A 12,760-nucleotide genomic window follows, 5' to 3' on the forward strand; every position below is an offset into this window, starting at 1 on the left:
TTCTTTTCTTTTCTTTTCTTTTCTTTTCTTTTCTTTTCTTTTCTTTTTTTTTTTTTTTAAGAGTTTGAACCAGAAATATCCAGCACAGTCTATCTGGGACTAGTGATAGTAGATTTAGCTTTTAGATACTGTTAATGTTTTTTCCAAGGCAGATGAAAAGTCTAGAATGGGAATTTTGTCAGCAAGTTCAGATTCCCCATAATGTCCAATGAGTGGAGCTCTTCGCAACTTGAGGACAACCTTGATATTTCTTCTTGGTTTGTTATTTAATTTTGTTGTTATATCCAATGTGTTTTTCTTTCAGATCTCCAGGTTTTGGCATATGCCTTATTGCAGAAACCATCAATGGCACTATTCTCAGTGCTGAGTTAGCCTCAAACCCTCAGGGCCAGGGAGCAGCTGTGCTTCCTGAGGAACTTGGACAGAATTGTGCTAAGCTGTTGCTTGAGGAGATATACAGGGTAAGTGGCCAACGTGTTTTGCATGTACAGCTGAAAGGGAAGAAGGCAGTTATATATTGTTGAAGGAATAGGTGATTTCAGGATTCGCTCAGGCTGAGATCCAGACAGAAAAATCTTCCAATGGTGCCAATGCATTCTTGATACCAGTGGGAGTGCTTTATAAATGGTTCATTTAATGATATAATGATTTATTCTGTCATGTTATTTCCTGTGTCCATGTTATTTTACTGTGGATCATAGCAGAAAAAAATTTTGTTTTCATTGCCTTCTGTTTGCAATAGAATTCAGTTTGCTTCGTGTGGTTTTTTTCACTTTTAACCATAGAAGAGAGCTATTGAGCTAGTGGTGGAATTGAAGCATTGTGAGTGGGAGAAAATGTGAGAAAGAGGAAGGAAAGGGAGGGAAAAAGCAGCTGGTTTCAATGCTAGCCATTTTATTGCAGCATTAACAAAGTTCAAATGTGCTGAGGTCTGTTTGTGATATAAGGAACAGAATGGTTTGTTGAAACTAAGACAGTATTGGCTTAGGAGTCTTATCTGCATCACAGTTTCCCACAGCATGATTTTTTTTATTACAGTGTTTGTTTTCATCTGTGGCAAGACTTCTAGTGGATGCCTGGCACTCAGTCAGAATTAGCAATTAGTGAGTTTCTGATCCAATAAAGAACATATCTGCTTTTGTTGTGTATTGCCATAGATGTCAAAGTAAGCAGCTGTTAGTACCGACAAACCACATATAGTTTTTAGGAGGCAGCCATCTACAAATGGTACCCCAAAAAAATGTAATTGCTCTGAACTAGAATAAAGAGATAGGGCCTTACAAAGTATTAAAAATGCCATTAGTGTGATTCTGTTTTAGGTAGTGTAGTCAATTAGGAAAAGGTGTTTGAGGCACAAACAGGGTCAGGCAGGTCTTTGCACAGTGAAGTGATGGGGCATGAGGTTTCAGTGTCCTTGAAAATTAGATTCTCAGTGAATGAGGTTAGCTGTGCCCTGCTATGGAACAGTTGGCATTCTGGGAGGCTCTATGCTGTGTGGGCCATTACAGAAGTAAGTGACAACTGCTGAACAGTTTGTGGACTGTTTGTTGTCCTCCACTGCAGCATCTCATGGTGAAAAGTAAGGGCTATTGTACTGCTTATCTACTGGACTGTTTAGCTCTTACTCAGTACTCATGAAATCCCTGCTGCCTGTCATAAGCAATATTGTGGGGTTCATTTTGTAATTTTCAAAATATAACTTGAACCTATGACTTTGTGTATGATACACACTCTAACAGAGTGTTAGCCAGGAATTAGAAAAATTGGGATTGCTCATTCATTTTATTCTATTTTCTTTTTTTTTTTCCAAGCTTGGGTCAGTTTGATCCAGTGTTGACCCCACTCATTGCAAAGTGTGCTGTGTTTGCTTGTTTTAGGATACTGTTTGGGGATTTCTTTCTTTTGTTTGCTGTGTTTTGCGTAGATAGCGTATGGTAAAACAGTGAAGTTGGGAGGAAAATGCATGGGAGAACAGGCTGCTGTGAACAAGCAGTCCTTAAGTCCCGTTCTCTTAACATTGGTACTCTCTGAATGCTTGAGGGAAAACTGCTCTCCCTTTCTTTGCTTAGATTGCATGTGAACTGAATGAGACTGTTGCTCCAGCTGTGTCTTTGCCTGTAGACACTCTGGGGGCTAGAAGGCTTATCAGAAAAGGGCATCCCAGTAGTAATGAAGATGATTCTCTGCAGAGGATTTTAGTTGTCAGAATCACCCACAAAACTGTTGGAATTCAGTCCTGCTTAAAAGGGCTCAGAGGCATCTCTTAAAGTGCTTGCTTAATGCTTGCTATTATGTGAACTTTACCATGTAGGAAACCTAAGGACTTGAGCTTTGCTATGTGAATTGCTAAATTGCTCCTTTTGCTAAGCATTAAAAAAGAAGTTGAAAAGGGCATATATGATTCTTGCTTTTGTAATATACCTTTGTAGATGAAAGGATTTCAGAGCCAATTGACTAACAGTAAGTGGCACATTGCTAATTACAACAGACCTGAAGGAGGAACATGGAATTGTCTTTACAGATAGCATTGTCTTTACAGATCTGTGTGTATTTCTTACCCAAGTTTAATTGTAGAAGATCAATAAAGAAGGCCTCCTTTCTTGCCTTGAGAGGCCAGGAAAAGCTAGAAGAGAGTTGAATGCCTGTATAACTTGTGATCAGGAGAAATAGGGCTAGATGTAGAAGCAGTTGAACTCTGAGCTCTTCTTTGAGGAAAGGTTGAATTGCTATGGGAGCTTGGGAGGGCAGAAGGGGTAAGGTGGTTGTTTTATGCAGCTAGAGCTAATATCAATGAAATGTTTAACTAAATGCTAATTTTCAAGACAGTCATACTTCGATGTGACAAGTCTCAGCTTCTTTCTAAAAATTGTTCTGCACCTCACCTAACAAATAATACACCTCAGGGTTGATTAAAGCATGCATGTATGTACCTCATGTGTAAGAGAAAAAAAACAACCTTATCTTATAGTGTTACCAGTACTATAAGCTTGGAAGAATAATCCTCCTCAAACACACTTTTGTCAATGATCCAGTTGTTTGTGCTTCTGCATGTAGACAGTGATACTTATGCTGCAGCATTTCTGCATTTATGTATATGTCTCTAATTATATCTTGGATCTGATTCTGTTGTCTCCAACAATAATGGAGAACCTGCCATAAACTGAATTAACAAGCTAGTAGCTGCATCCTAGGTTTGTAATGAGTGCCAGCAGTTTTGGAATAAAGTCAGTACTTCGATTCTGACTTTGTCTATCCCATTTCTAGTGGTAGTGTTTTTGCTTTGGGTTTGTTGTTTTTGGGGGTTTTTTTGTTTTTTTTTTTTTTGATCTCAAGTAAACAGCAGATTGAGAGCTAAAAGATTGCCTCATCAGGAGTGGTATTTCTTTCTGTTTCATTTGACATGTTACTGTTCTGTCAGCATTAGATTTCAAGAAAATCACTTAATTTCCCTGTATGATAATTGCTTACATGGGAATGGTCATGTGGCGATGCATTGCTAATGCATAATAGTAGGGATGGCTAACTCGTTGCAGCAACGGAGACTATGAAAGCAATAGAAGAGAACCTAGAGGTTGGCAGCCGACTGAACACGGAATCATAAAATGGCATAGGTACAAGGGAACTTAAAAGGTCATCCAGTTTCAACTGCCCTGACAGGTTTGCCAACCAATAGACCAGGCTGCTAAGGATCCCATCCAACCTATCTTGAACACCTCCAGAGACAGAGCATCCACAGCCTCTCTGGACAGCCTCTTCCAGTGCCTCAACATCTTCTTAAGTAAAACATTTCTTCCTAACATCTAACCTAAATCTAGCTTCTTACAGTTAAAGCCATTCTACCTTGTCCTATCGCCATCAGACTGTGTAAAATGTTGGTCTACCTCTTTCTTCGCCATTATCCCCTTCTCTCTTCAAATCACATTAAAAGCCCTGTCCATGAGCACAGACAGACCCTGGGACAGAATTCTTTTCCTCGTGACCTAGGCGGACATCATCAGGAGCCATCAGGCCAGGTACAGAGTAAACCGCCTCATGGTCAAAAAAGCCAAAATTCCTGTGGTGTTACCAACCTCTCAGCCATGTATTTATGAGGTGGATTTTCCTGGTCCTTTCCTGGTTTCCTCCTTGCCCCTGAAGGCATACAGGAAGACACTACCTCTACTCCTACTCTGTCTACTAAACTGCCTCTCCCCCCTGAAGTCACTTTTGACAGCTCTCAGGCTCTCAGTGACTTCATTGTTGCCAGCCTGAACTATCAGTAAGGAGTAATAATCAGAGGGGTGAACTGGACTAGGGAGTCTCTATCCTCTTTACGCTCCCTGATGCTCTTCAATCTCTCCACCTCCTCCTTGGGCTCCTGCCCCTGTGCTGAGCAGATCACCCATAGGCTCACGCCTCACACAAGTGGTATCTCTGCCACCCTGCGGATGCAGCAGCAGGCTCAGGCGCTCCCTGCAACCAGAGACCAGAACAGACATATTTTCTGGGCAGGCACTCAGTCTGGGTAGCCGCATTCTTTTAGGCAGGAGCTTTCTGTGTAGTGGCGCAAGATTTGTTGTCTGAGAGGCAGCTGATAGGCGAGCCAATCCCCTGACTGGGGAGGAGTAGTCTGCCCTGCCTGTGTTAAATGCTGCACCATGCTCTGTTTGCCCACTGCGTTCAGCACTCCTGGGAGCTGTGCTCCCTGCAGGCTGCTTTTCTAATTTCAGGGTATGATGCTGCTGCTCTTGGCCCTGCCCCCACAACTGCTGCTACATGGCTACATGGGAGGCAGTTGTGTCTGGCAGCTTCTCCCTGACAGGAATTCGGTTGCCCTGAATAGGCACAGTCAGTTCCTTGCTTTAGTGTGGAATGCAACTGCACCAGAGCTGTCTGCCTGCAGAGAAAAATATGAGCCAGCAGTGTACACTGCTGAAAGTTAAGAAGGCCAATGGCAGTCTGGCCTGCAGTCTGATCGTGATAGACAAAGGGGGGGAATGGCTTTAAAATGAAAGAGAAGAGATTTAGGTTAGGTGTTAGGAGATTCTTCACTCAGAGGGTGGAGAGGCATTGATACAAGCTGCCCAGAGAAGCTGTGGATGCCCCATTCCTGAAGGCATTCAAGGCCAGGCTGTGTGGGGCCCTGGGCAATCTGATCTAATGAGTGGCAGCCCTGTCCACTGCAAGGTTGGATCTTGAAGGTCGCTTCCAACCCAGGGCATTCTGTGAGGTGACTGTTCCCTTGTACACAGCACAGGGGAGACTGAGCCACTAGTTCATTGTTTGGTTTTGGGTCCCTCAGTAAAAGAAGGATGTCAAGTCATTGGAATGCATTCAGAGAAAGGTAACTAAGCTGGTGCAGGGACTAGAAAACAAGACATACAAGGAACGGCTGACAAAACTGGGGTTGTTGAGTTTGGATATGAAGAAGCTGGAGGGACTTTATCACTCTGCAGCTATCTGAGAGAAGGCTGCTGTGAAGTTGGTGCTCGTCTCTTTTCTTAAGTGACAACTACTAGAACATAAGGGAACATCCTTAAGTTGCAGCAGTAGAGGTTTAGCTGAGAGATAAGAAAGATCTTAAAGGACTTTTACAACCCTTTTTTATATCAACAACTGTGTGATTCAAAGTGTTGAATTTTATTTTCAAAGAACAGTGAGACTTGTCATACTGAAGTAAAACCATCTTGAAAATTGCTATCAGTATCTCTCACTGGAATAGTCCTTTTTTCTGCCTTTTCACTGTGTTCAAGTTGTCACATCATTGTGTTTTCTTAGTCAATCCCAAAATTTATTTGGAATTCCAAATTCAAAAAAATTTCCTGTTTTGAATAGTTTCATTTCTTAAAAAATTAAGTTTGTGCTTTGCTCACAAAGCTGACTGCCAGTTAGCAGTCTCTGTAGTTTTGCTTTCTCCAGACAACATGTTCAGTGGGCTTAGGATTAGTTTTAATTCAGTAAGACAGTATTCACAGACTGCATTGAGGCTTTGGATCTGCAACAAGTGAAATACAGAAGTTCATGTCATCCTTTTGCTTAAAAGTTGTCTACTAAAGTTCAGAAACATGCTTCAGTTTTGTAATGCTTAAACAGAACAGGGAGAGATGAGAGAGTTCTTTGTTTTGCCATTGTTGCTGGATTTTGGTTTAGCTATATTTCTTTCCCAGCCTGACAAGTGAAATGAATTTGTTATTGTTACAAAATCTAGATTTTTATATTTTCAACCCTTGAAAACTGAGAGCGGTAATTCAACTTTTTGAGTATATTTTTCCTTTCTATTACTCTCTCCTTCCATCTCAATTTCTGGTTTGTATAGAGATTAATTATTAAAACATTTTGGTTTACAGGGAGGTTGTGTTGATTCAACAAACCAGAGCCTTGCTCTGCTGCTCATGACCCTTGGACAACAAGATGTTTCCAAAGTCCTGTTAGGACCCCTGTCTCCATACACGTAAGTTGTTTTTTATTTTTATTTTTTTCTCATTTTATTTACTTAGTCTTTTTTAATTCTATATCACACAGCTATTTTTTCTGTATGAAAGATGTTGTCTGTGGCTGTGAGTAGAACAACTTGTATTTGTCTTAAAATGAGACAGGTAGTGTAAGTTACCCAGTGTAAACACAGATTAAAATATTATTTCCTTACCGTTTTGTATTCTTCCTGATTCTGAAGCAATTAAAATTCCAGAGATGAAGTTTATTGTGGATTCTTGGTCTTGTATGTGTACATCAGTTACCTTTTGTTGCCTAGCATACACTACCTTGTTTTCCTAGAGATCTCTCTGTAGCTGGGACATTAAATGGCCTGTTTTGAATGGCTTGCCAAATACTAAAGCTGTAACTGTCTCAAGGAGACAGCTCAAGAGTTCAGTTTCTGGAGCTATGTGCAGCCCTAAAGCGTTAGTCCTGTGAGGTAGTGGATTTCTGTGATGCCCTTTAATCTTGAATTTTATTAAAGATTTGTCTGTCGCTAGAAGGATTCGGAGGAATAAATTTCTCACAGTTAGTTGAAACATGGGGTAGGTAAGAGACATCCAATACCAAAAATTTCATTTATTCTAGAAGACTGACTTGGTCATAGCTATTCGTAGAAACTGGGCAGTTTTCCATTAAGCAAGATGAAAGAAAGGTAGCTTATTTGACAATGGCATCAAACAATAAGACTATGAACTGTCCTTTTTCGGTTATCATGGTACCGGTGCTGTATACGTGAAAGGTACAGTACTGTGATAACTGAAGAATGGTGGTGCCATCACATGAGATCTAGAAATTGCCTAACTTCAATTTAAATACCCAGTCTCTTAGACCTGGGTAACAACATTCATCAGATTTTTTTGGGGAGGGGGCGAGGGAGCAGGTAAGCCTCCTTTTGCACAAGAGTGAAGTAATCCTGTGTGAAGTAAGTATCCAAGTGAAAGGCATCAAAGAAGTACATAATTAAGCATGTGAAACAGAGTGATGACTTGCATCATTCAGCCTTTTTTTTTTCTCCTTGATACAAGTTGTGTGAGCACACCACTTTATTTTGTAAGCAGACTGATTTCAAATGGGTGGATTGTCACTTCCACCAGGCTAGGAGTGCATGGCAGAGATGAAGGTCAGCAGCAGACATTCTGGAGTATCATGTGCCACAAGAAATCACGCAACTCTGGAGCACCCTCATGCCCTCACTAAGGCAGCTGGTAAAGGGTTGGGAAACCTGGCCCTCAAGCAGCTCATCAAATGCACAAGTTTTTTAATTGAATTATGCTGCTGTCGTCCTAATCCCTTCTTCCCTTTGTCAGAGCTATGATGTCTCGGCATTTAACACTTAAACCTTGCAGGTTCCAAAGCTGTTTATAAGACATATATAGTTGAGTTCCCTGTCTAGCACAATGTAGCCTAAATGTGACAGTTCAGCTGATGAATTAAAACTCTGTTAGGGGGATATGACGCTCTGGAATACGCCCACCAGAACAAGAAGATATCTTCCACGTTTGTGCATTTCCCTCAGAGCCATTGCTAATGTGGAAGCTATGCTAGGAACAGGACTGCCCAGGGGAGGATCACCAGCCTCTTGCGTTATATTGCAGATTTCACAGTGCTTGTCTGTTGAGCTGCCCATAATTCTGAGTGCTCATGGTGTTGCTATCTCACCAAGGGTGCATGGTAACAAATCTTAAATCTGGCATGAAATGAGGGCTTTGCAGTTTGGTCTGGTCTGCATGCAGATGAATGTGTGTGGACGAGGGTGCACACAGAGGACAGCAATGGGAAAGCACTGCTGCCAGCTTGTAAAGCCTCAGGGAGGAAAAAGGCACATGTGCTTCAGCATGAAAGTCCCCACAAACTGCATCTGAGAACTGCTCGCAAGCTGTGGTGTGCAGGGCACCAAACTAGCGGGGAAAAACCAGACAGAGCTGGGCACAGGCAGTGAGACAGGGAGGAAGAAAAGCAGCCGCGGCCCAAGGGAGGGCTCACCTGGCAGCAAACAGGTGACAGCCACCTCCCGCTGTGGCCCCTCGGCTGGGCTAGGTCTGCTTGCGAGCGCTGCCCACCGCCACGTTGAGCTGACCCAGAGCTGCCTGCACAGCGCTCTGCAAGCGTCAGCCAGAGGGGAGGGGGCGGCTGCAACCCGTGCTATTTCACTTTTTTGTCACCCTCCTCGGCGCGGGCTGGGGTCTCCTCTACTCCCCTCCCACCCCCTCCCTCTCCATTGGCTGGGACCAGATGCTCCAATGGAGCAGAGGCCTCAGGCCAGGCCCTGCAGGGTCTGCTCTGGCACTCTCGTGTCGCTGATGTGTGCCATGTGTGAGCTCCCACTTGCGCTGCTATGTGTTTGGGGTAAAGGAACAAAGCAGGCCTTGTTGGCAGCCAGGTCTTCTCAAGTGGTGATTAACGAGCTGGTCGCTGTGCCCTGACAGCAAGCTAGAACACATGAAGTGATTATGCTGCTCAGTAGGCTTCTGGGATAAGAGAGCACTTCTGCAAGCTTACTTTTCTATATATATGTAATTGTAATACGGTGGTTGTTAATTCCAAGGAGTCTGGCGCTGAGGAAGATCTCCGGTATGGTTCTGTTAACTGTCCTTCAGCTTAACAGAATAAAGACTCCAACAAGATAAAACTGCTATACTGCTCACTCCCTCTGTCACTCCTCCATTTGGCTCATGTGTGTTTGATGCAGCTGCCTATTATTCAGGATGTAGACCTGCCCACACCTTTATCAGCCTCAAGCTAATAGCAGCCTACCTTCTGCTTCATTTTGTCATCTGTTTCTTCCCCCTCTTTTTCTCCTGTTTTTCCTCATGTTTCCCACTGCTTACAAATTCTCCTGTCTGATCTCCATGCAGCCTCCCCCTCTCCCGTTCCTTTAAGCCTATTTTATTTACCCGGGGGCTTTTGCTTTTTCACTCTATCCAGAAGTAGAGGCAGAGCAACAATAGTCTACAAACGTAGGAAGAGAGGTCCTCCGCTTCTGTGCTGCCCTTGGCACTTACGCAGTTTATTCTGTATCCTTGCTGTTCAGTTCTGTGTTCCTGCTGTTTTGGGCTTGTCTGTTTGCTTGTCACACTGCCAGAGCTCTGGGAATGGGCCCAGCTAGCGAGGAGGCTGATACAGAGCTTGTTGCCTGTCAGCTTTGCTGACGCATTTTTGCCAGTGTATGCCCATTTGCCTACTTACAGCCTCCCTTTGGAGTTGAGGAGGCATGGAAGAAAAGGCAGTTTTCATTTATTCCTTAAAACTGTTAACACATTCAGGAGAAGTGAGAGCTAGTGCTTATGTGAAGGCTGGTCACTAGCCCAGCAGGATGGAGTGAGAAGTTGTACATAGCAGGGGGATCCACCTGCCCACATTCACCCTACAGAGGTATTCAGCTGATTGCTTCAGCAGCAAATCACCAAGCACAGACCAGTGTCAGTGACACTAGCCTGTTTGCCTGGCTCCTGCTGTTTCTCTCTTCTCCCACACATACATCTATGTGCAAGAGTAGAACTCAAGTGGGTAACACAGTTCCTGATTCTGCAGCACCTACTGTGCTCTGTGTTTAGTGGCTCCTGGATTTCTATGTATATAAGGTGCCAGGAGCTGTGTGATGTTGCTCTGGGGACTCTGCTCTGCCCTTGGTCTCCTGCTTCCCATTTTGTGGGTACTTTTTCTTGATTTGATGTCATGATGTAAGTGATCAGCTTGTGATTATGCTGTTAGCATGCAAAGCAGAAGCTTTTTGCAGTTTGCCAACTATATAGATGTGTGGACTGGATGTGCACATTCTTTTTCTTCAAAGGCTAATCTTAGTCTAAAGTCGGAGTGTTTTCTTGGATTTTTATTTTGTTTGGTTCAGTTAGGTTTTGTTTTATTGTATTTTTTTTTCTTAGGAGTGTTGCTATTTTTTTTCTGTCAGACTCTTCTCTGACAGAAAAAAATCTGAACTGTACCTACTTAGTCTCTTCGTGCCTCTCATTCTGAAATTACAGGAAATTGCTTCCTGCTCTTGAAAATCAGGAGAAAATAGGATAGATTAGTTCAGTTGGAAGGGACTCACAGAGATTGTCAGTCCAACTGCCTGATCACTTCAAGGCAAACCAAAAGTGAAAGGGCATTATCCAAACGCCTCTTGAACATCAACAGGCACAGAGCATCAGTCACCTCACTATGAAGCCTAAAAGTATGTCCCCAAGGCCAAACTCTTAGCTATCTCTATTTAATTTTTTGTTTCTGCTTTAAACTTTGGGAGAGATATTTTACTGCAGGTCGGTACGGTGTTCTTAGGACCCTAATGTACAGTCAGTGTTGTGACTAAGTGACCTTGCCTGTGTACGCCTGTTCTTTCTCTCCTCGTTTTCTTTCCTTATTTTGTCTTTTTTGTCTTGCTGTTACCAGGCATTTTGTCTTGCTGTTACCAGGCATTCTGTCCCTCTCTGCAGATTACTATACAGATTACTATACTCTCCCATACAGAGTATCACAGAATCACAGAATCACAGAATCACCCGGGTTGGAAGGGACCCCAAGGATCATGTAGTTCCAACCCCCCTGCCTAGCAGGGCCACCAAACATACACATTCAGATCAGGTTGCCCAGGACCCCGTCCAACCTGGCCTTAAACACGTCCAAGGACGGGGCATCCACAACCTCCCTGGGCAGCCCGTTCCAGGGCCTAACCACTCTCCTTGTAAAGAACTTCCCCCTAACATCCAGCCTAAATCTTCCCTCCTTCAACTTGGATCCATTTCCCCTAGTCCTGCTGTTATCAGCCCTTTTGAAGAGTTTACTCCCCTCCTGGGTGTAGGTTCCCTTCAGGTATTGATAGGCTGCAATGAGGTCACCCCGCAGCCTTCTCTTCTCCAGGCTGAACAAGCCCAACTCCCTCAGCCTGTCCTCATAGGGGAGGTGCTCCAGCCCCCTGATCATCTTAGTCGCCCTCCTCTGGACCCTTTCCAAAATCTCAATGTCTTTCTTGTACTGAGGGCTCCACACCTGGACACAGTACTCCAGATGGGGCCTCACAAGAGCCGAGTACATGGTGTTTTCAGTAGGGGTCACTAGCAGCAGTGCAAGTGAGAAAAAATTTTGGAGCCTGTGGGCTTGTTTCTCTGTACAAAGCAATATTCTTATGCTTATTGTGCTCATTGGAATTGACATTAGTAGTTACTGATGTTGTGCTTTTTGTTTTGTTTCTTAAATTCTGTTGTTTTCTCTTCCTCAGAATTGAGTTTCTGCGACACCTGAGAAGCTTCTTCCAGATCATGTTTAAAATTGAAATGAAGTCCCCTGAAGAAGAATGCAAGGGCGGGGAGAAAGTCTTAATGACATGTGTTGGCACTGGATTTTCCAACCTTAGTAAAGCAATAAGATAAGAAGCTTATCTGCAAACTTTCCAAAATGAGATATCAGAAAACATTGCAAAAATTTGATAAAAAGTGTCTTCCCCTGTACTTATTCTGGCACCAGGAAAACCAGTGCAGAGGTACTCAATCTTACGTCATGTAAACAATAAAATTATTTCAGGCTGTTTAGACCTGTGTTCTTTTTGAAGATGCGTTACTGCTCTGCATGAAATGACACATTTTGTGCACCTGCATCATTTTAAAAGAGGGATTATAGTGGATGACCACTTTTTGAATTGACAGGTGCTGGAAGTTCCTATCAGAATGTAAATTCTTACCCAATAAAAATTTTTTAATAGATTCAGTGCAAACCTGATGAAGTTAATACTGAGCTCTTTACAGAAGGAAAGAGGTTTATGCTTGATTTCATATTATACTCAGTGTGGAATAAAACAAAACTGTGTTAGAAGGTGATATTCTTATAGAGCAAGTACCAGTGACTGTGCTACAATGATCTTAAAAATTCTATCCAGTGCCGCTGAAGTGGGTATGACCTCTATAATATGAAAAGTTTTCATTGAACTGAACAAGAACTTTGATTTTTTTTTTTTAATATAATATATTTGAACAGTGCTTTATGAACTACTGGAGGCCATACATCATTTTTGTACTGTATGCCTTTCTTTTTTTACAACCTATCTAAGCATATTTTGAAAATATTTTGTCCTAAACAAGGTTTTCTTCCTCTTCAGAAACCAATGAAGTTTTTCTCAGACCTGTGAGATGGCACTTCAAATGATAAGTGGCTATTTTGAAGTGTTATGTGGAAAGAACAGTTTAGGGAAGTGTTGGAGGTCGGGCCATTTTTACCACTTAGTACCTTCCAAAATTTTTTTGCAGCAAATCCCAAGTAATTCAGGAAAAAGCTAATTAGTGTTCTTCAACTATTTTTTATTTTTCAAATTATTGCA

At 42.6% G+C, this 12,760-nt stretch overlaps 1 protein-coding gene across 1 annotated transcript in view; it reads left to right on the top strand.

Moving 5' to 3' along the window:
• The window catches only part of RCL1 (RNA terminal phosphate cyclase like 1), a 32,428-nt gene extending 20,450 nt beyond the window's left edge, over positions 1–11,978 (top strand). The window contains exons 7-9 of the mRNA XM_042877492.1: positions 305–461; positions 6,327–6,430; positions 11,669–11,978. Coding sequence (XP_042733426.1) covers positions 305–461; positions 6,327–6,430; positions 11,669–11,819 — 412 coding nt within the window. The 3' untranslated portion in view covers positions 11,820–11,978. The remainder of the gene's footprint in view (positions 1–304; positions 462–6,326; positions 6,431–11,668) is intronic.
• The last annotated feature ends 782 nt before the right edge of the window (positions 11,979–12,760 follow it).

This window comes from Lagopus leucura, unplaced genomic scaffold (assembly GCF_019238085.1).
Source record: "Lagopus leucura isolate 7727_CA_CO unplaced genomic scaffold, USGS_WTPT01 Super-Scaffold_100018, whole genome shotgun sequence".
NCBI lineage: Eukaryota > Metazoa > Chordata > Aves > Galliformes > Phasianidae > Lagopus > Lagopus leucura.